At 44.7% G+C, this 6501-nt stretch overlaps 1 protein-coding gene across 8 annotated transcripts in view; it reads left to right on the forward strand.

Moving 5' to 3' along the window:
- The first annotated feature begins 925 nt into the window (after positions 1 to 925).
- Positions 926 to 6501, forward strand: part of LOC130163455 (filamin-C-like) — a 49404-nt gene continuing 43828 nt past the window's right edge. The window contains exon 1 of one of the 8 annotated variants that reach the window (XM_056367673.1): positions 926 to 1975. In XM_056367673.1, the coding sequence (XP_056223648.1) occupies positions 1594 to 1975 (382 nt within the window). In that variant the 5' untranslated portion in view covers positions 926 to 1593. The remainder of the gene's footprint in view (positions 1976 to 6501) is intronic. The other 7 variants (XM_056367666.1, XM_056367670.1, XM_056367667.1 and 4 more) reach the window with 7 other exon arrangements.

The raw sequence follows: 6501 nt of genomic DNA on the forward strand, positions 1-6501 counted from the left end.
TGATATTTCATGTTGTGCTTTGTTATGTCACGTTATACTTCCAGACTGTGTTTGAACCTCTGGAGAGAAATAACCAAACAAATGAACTTTTAATGATACTAGTCTTAATAATGAGCAGCAAATCATCACAAGTAAGAAGCTGGGACAAAGAAACGTCTGCCATCTTTTATTTTAGACAAAAATAAACATTAAACGACAGAAAAACAACGACAAACAACAACAATCTATGAATCAACTCATCCATTAATCAACATATCATTTTTAAATCTAATTAAAATCCAAAAATGTGTTACAACCCATTGATATATCCATTTGTTATCTCACAAAAATCTCATTAAAATACTGTATTTACATCATTATTAATGAGTAAATTAATGGAAATTTAAAGTAAAAAATTGAGGGATTCAGTTCATTTGTATTTATTGGAGATAGTTCTATTAATAGAATTAAAAATGAAAGAAAAATCATTAATAAATTGACAAATAAGAAATCCAGCCATCAAAATATATTAAGACATATAGAATAGTTTTAAATTAGATTAATTATAGATTGAAATTCGTTTTTTTGATTAAATAAGTACACATTACATTAAACCAATATAATTTCATTAATAAACACGATGAAATAAATATGTTTATTATTATTTTCATAGAATAGAGTTTATAATAAACATTTTATTGTCTGTTTTTAATGGACTTTAAGGAGGTATTTATGTTTTTTGATTGAATGTGTATTTATTTAACTAATTGTTAAAATATTGAATCTTTTAATTATTTAATAATGAATGTATTAATGATGTATTTGTCAATTTTATTAATATAATGATGACATGTAATCTTAGTAGGCTACATCAGGATCCTTCTCCCTCCAACATTTTAATATTCATGTGTTCATCATGTGACATGTTTTTGTGTCTGTTCCTCTTCATCACTTTGTTTCTGAAGTTTTGTGACGCACTGATCTGATTGGCTGTCCGCTGATGACGACATCCTCTCCGCTCAGAGCGGTTTATGAGCAGCTTCTCACACCGGCCCCCCGGTGCCTGCCCCAGGTTTGGAACCTCTAAAAATACCCGGAGGTGTCACCACGGCAGCGGGGCCCCGGGTCCTGTGGTCGGGGGGGGGGGGTCCGCCCCGCCCCGCCGTCCCGCCGCCGCCCAATGAGCAGCGGCCTGGGGCTGCTCTGTGGAGCAGTGGATGCCCGGGCTCAGATGTATAAGGTCATGACGGGGACATTCCTGGGAGTCCAGCGGAGTGACGCCGAGCTTTTTAAACCTCTCACCCTCCTCTCCTGCAGCTCCAGTGCCGACCGTCAGCGCGTCATTACCCGGGCCCAGGACCGACACAGGCCGGTGGATCACTCTCCCTCTCTGCGCTGCTCTAACTGACTTTCCTGATCTGCGTTTCCCGCCGGAGCTCATGGCTCTGGACCGGACTGACTGACCGTGGACCCGCTCTGACCGGAGCCTAAAGTGTGTCACTCCCCGCAGCTTGGCTCTGCCCCTCCGGCTCCACTTCTCCCTCTTCTTTCTCTTTTTTCTGCCTTTTCTTCTCTTCCCACTCCGCTTCCATCTATAAAAGGAGGGGGGGCACCATGATGAGCAACAGCAGCTACTCGGAGCCGCAGCAGCTGCCGCCGCAGTTCTACCAGAGCACCGCGGAGCTCGGCGAGGAGGAGGAGGAGATGCCGGCCACCGAGAAGGACCTGGCCGAGGACGCTCCGTGGAAGAAGATCCAGCAGAACACGTTCACCAGGTGGTGCAACGAGCACCTGAAGGTGCTCAACAAGCGGATCAACGACCTGCAGAAGGACCTGAGCGACGGGCTGAAGCTGATCGGGCTGCTGGAGGTGCTGAGCCAGAAGAAGATGTACCGGAAGTATCACAGCAGACCCAACTTCAGACAGATGAAGCTGGAGAACGTGTCGGTGGCGCTGGAGTTCCTGGAGAGGGAGCACATCAAGCTGGTCTCCATAGGTGAGTGGCGCGAACTTACGAACGCGTGCAGGTGTGACGCAACACAGGTGATCACACTGGGACTCACAAACATGATCAGACTGAAGCAGGTGACTGAGCTCAGTCAGCTAATGGTCCAGAGGTGGTCAGGTGTGTTACCTGTCTCTGGGTTTATTCACTCAGTCATTACATCAGCTGATCAGTTGTTTGTCTGTTTACTAATTACTATAACTCATTAAGATAATTTAAGACAGTGTAAGAACTTTACATTTACTTCCTCCAATTTAATACAGAATAAAAGCTCCTTTAATCAGGACTGATGAATGACTCTTATGGTGTTTTGCCCTTAAAAGAAAAACCCTTAAATGTCACAAAACCTATTTAGAGTTTACTTCAATATTACATTTCATCATCAAATCTTTTAATTATTGTTTAAATTAAATACCTTTATTACCATGATTTATGTTTAACAGCCAGCTGAAATGTACCAGGCCCATGATGATGTTAATGCACAAACCCACTAAATCCTAAACCTTAGAATCTGTTCATTACATTATTATTATTAATGAATCAGTATCTTGTAATATTCACCAAAACATCAGTTTACAGTTTAACTGAAAAGGTGGTTTTAATAATCCCTTAATCTGCACAGAAACCCTTTAAAAAACTCTAGAATCTGTCCATTAACTTTCACCAGGCAACAAAACCCCTTTAAATTTGACCTTAACGGAGGATTTCATGTCATTTTAAGTTGCAGGTTCAGTTGCTGCTTGAGCTGTTTGTTAAATTTGAAAGGATTTTTTCCTGTAATAATCCCTTAAAGTGACAGTGATATAATCCATTGATTAATCCATAAACCTTTAAAAACCATTAACCTCCTTTAATTAGCTCATTATTAAAGTGTAGCTGAAGGTTATTATGAAGCCTCTGGTCTCTAGTCTGTGGTCTCTGGTCTGGTCTCTGGTCTCTGGTCTCTGGTCTCTGGTCTCTGGTCTCTGGTCTGGTCTCTGGTCTCTAGTCTGTGGTCTGTGGTCTGTGGTCTGTGGTCTGTGGTCTCTGGTCTGGTCTCTGGTCTCTAGTCTCTGGTCTCTGGTCTCTGGTCTCTGGTCTCTGGTCTCTGGTCTCTAGTCTCTGGTCTCTGGTCTCTGGTCTCTGGTCTCTGGTCTCTGGTCTGGCCTCTGGTCTCTAGTCTGTGGTCTCTGGTCTGGTCTCTGGTCTCTAGTCTGTGGTCTGTGGTCTGTGGTCTCTGGTCTCTGGTCTCTAGTCTGTGGTCTGTGGTCTCTGGTCTGGTCTCTGGTCTCTAGTCTGGTCTCTGGTCTCTGGTCTCTGGTCTGGTCTCTGGTCTCTAGTCTGGTCTCTGGTCTCCGGTCACTGGTCACCGGTCTCTGGTCTCTGGTCACTGGTCTCTGGTCACTGGTCTCTGGTCTCTGGTCTCTGGTCTCTGGTCTCTGGTCTCTGGTCACTGGTCTCTGGTCTCCTGGTCTCTGGTCACTGGTCACCGGTCTCTGGTCTCCTGGTCTCCGGTCTCCTGGTCTCTGGTCTCCTGGTCTCTGGTCTCTGGTCTCTGGTCTCTGGTCACTGGTCTCTGGTCACTGGTCTCTGGTCTCTGGTCTCTGGTCTCTGGTCTCTGGTCTCTGGTCACTGGTCTCTGGTCTCCTGGTCTCTGGTCACTGGTCACCGGTCTCTGGTCTCCTGGTCTCCGGTCTCCTGGTCTCTGGTCTCTGGTCTCTGGTCTCTGGTCTCTGGTCTCTGGTCACTGGTCTCTGGTCTCTGGTCTCTGGTCACCGGTCTCCGGTCTCCGGTGTCCGGTCTCCGGTCTCCGGTCTCCGGTCTCCGGTCACCGGTCTCTGGTCTCTGGTCTCTGGTCTCTGGTCCCTGGTCTCTGGTCTGGTCTCTAGTCTGTGGTCTGGTCTGGTCTCTAGTCTGTGGTCACTGGTCACTGGTCTCTGGTCTCCGGTCTCTGGTCTCCGGTCTCTGGTCTCTGGTCTCTGTGTTGATGGTTCTTGATAAATGATGAGGATGAAGGTGAATCTCCAGCAGGACTGAGAGTCAGCTGACACACAAACATCCCTGATTCACCTGAACCAGGTCCTGGTCCCACCCTGAACCCTGAACCCTGAACCCTGAACTCAAGTCCTGATGCTCCTGAGAGTCTGAACAGGTCTAGACTCAGTTGATTAAGCTGGAGGGGGTTTAGGAAACAGGAAGTGGTTTAGGATATAGACTGGGTTTATACTGGAGTTATACTGGAGTTATACTGGGTTTATACTGGAGTTATACTGGAGTTATACTGGGTTTATACTGGAGTTGTACTGGGTTTATACTGGAGTTATACTGGAGTTATACTGGAGTTATACTGGAGTTGTACTGGGTTTATACTGGAGTTATACTGGAGTTATACTGGGTTTATACTGGAGTTATACTGGAGTTATACTGGGTTTATACTGGAATTATACTGGGTTTATACTGGAGTTGTACTGGGTTTATACTGGAGTTATACTGGAGTTATACTGGAGTTATACTGGGTTTATACTGGAGTTGTACTGGGTTTATACTGGAGTTATACTGGAGTTATACTGGAGTTATACTGGAGTTGTACTGGGTTTATACTGGGTTTATACTGGAGTTATACTGGGTTTATACTGGAGTTGTACTGGGTTTATACTGGGTTTATACTGGAGTTGTACTGGAGTTATACTGGAGTTATACTGGAGTTATACTGGATTTATACTGGAGTTATACTGGAGTTGTACTGGGTTTATACTGGGTTTATACTGGAGTTATACTGGGTTTATACTGGAGTTGTACTGGGTTTATACTGGGTTTATACTGGAGTTGTGCTGGGTTTATACTGGGTTTATACTGGGTTTATACTGGAGTTGTGCTGGGTTTATACTGGGTTTATACTGGAGTTATACTGGAGTTATACTGGAGTTGTACTGGGTTTATACTGGAGTTATACTGGAGTTATACTGGAGTTATACTGGAGTTATACTGGGTTTATACTGGAGTTGTACTGGAGTTATACTGGAGTTATACTGGAGTTATACTGGAGTTATACTGGAGTTATACTGGGTTTATACTGGAGTTGTACTGGGTTTATACTGGAGTTATACTGGAGTTATACTGGAGTTGTACTGGGTTTATACTGGGTTTATACTGGAGTTATACTGGAGTTATACTGGAGTTATACTGGAGTTATACTGGGTTTATACTGGAGTTATACTGGAGTTATACTGGGTTTATACTGGAGTTGTACTGGGTTTATGATGATCTGAGACTGACGTCGTCTGTGTGGAGTTTGGATAAAGAGCTCTGCTCCTAACTGACCACAGAAGAAGAAACAGTTTGTCGTTCACTGAAGAAAACTCGGATGAAAACAAACTCAGTGAAACGACTCATGAGTCTGAGCTGTTGCTTCACAGTTGTGACTGTCAGGAGGGGGGGGGTCTGTGAGGCCTGGGGGGGGCAGAGTCTCGTACGGGGGAGGAGGAGGAGGTGTGTGTGTGTGTGTGTGGGGGGGGGTGTAGTACGATGTGATTGATGGCAGGACAGCTGAGCTCTGCTCTCCCTCCACCAACAGCTGCTGAAAATAGACCTGAGACAGAGGCGGCAGCAGAGACCAGAGGGGGCGGAGTCAGTAGAAACCTGCTCTGACTCATGGACTCCATCATGGTGTCAAAGTCTCTCAATCCAGTCTGTGACAACCACCAGGTGTCCCTGGGTCCTGAGACCAGGTGGGGTAAGGTCCAGGTGAGAAGGCCCTGTGTGTTCATGTCTGTGACATCATCAATCAGGTCCTGGTTAATGATTATCAGCTGGATCATGTTCAACTGTTCATCAGACTGTCACTTCCTGTCTTCACTGTGACCTGAGGTGACCTCACATCAGCTGTTTCCTGTTTGACATGAACTGAAGAAGGTTTTGTGAAATCAAGTTTTTAGTGTGTATGAAACAGGTTAGTTTGTTTGTTTGTTTGTTTGTTTGTTGGACTCAAATAGAAACAGACGTCAGAACGATGACGGGATGACACTTTACTGATGAAGTCATTAAAATCATCACAGTGATGAACACATGAATGCATCATTAACTACATCACCACGGTAACTGTAACATCCTGTCTGTGCTGTGTTTGAGTGTCAGAGGAGTTTTCAGACACAGAGTGTGTGTGTGTGTGTGTGTGTGTGTGTGTGTGTGTGTGTGTAACAGAGGAGAATATTCTGGGTCAGTGTCAGTGATTATTACCATGTGTCGTAGCCGTCAGCACACAGGAATGTTCGACTGAAGCCAGGACACACACACACACACCCCCCCCACCCACACCCCCCCTCTACTACTCCTACTAACACCACACACACATTACTTCAGAGTCTGCATCACATTAACCTTCAGTTACACAGTTAAAGGAGCAGGACACTGATCCATCAGTCAGGTTCCTGTTCAATTAGTGATCCATTAATCAATGATTAATCAATGAAACACAAACTCCTACTGCACTCTTCATTTTTATCTTATTTCATTCAGTTTCTTGGAACAAACATGAAACA

The sequence above is a fragment of the Seriola aureovittata genome, chromosome 22 (genome assembly GCF_021018895.1).
Source record: "Seriola aureovittata isolate HTS-2021-v1 ecotype China chromosome 22, ASM2101889v1, whole genome shotgun sequence".
NCBI classification, from domain to species: Eukaryota; Metazoa; Chordata; class Actinopteri; order Carangiformes; family Carangidae; genus Seriola; species Seriola aureovittata.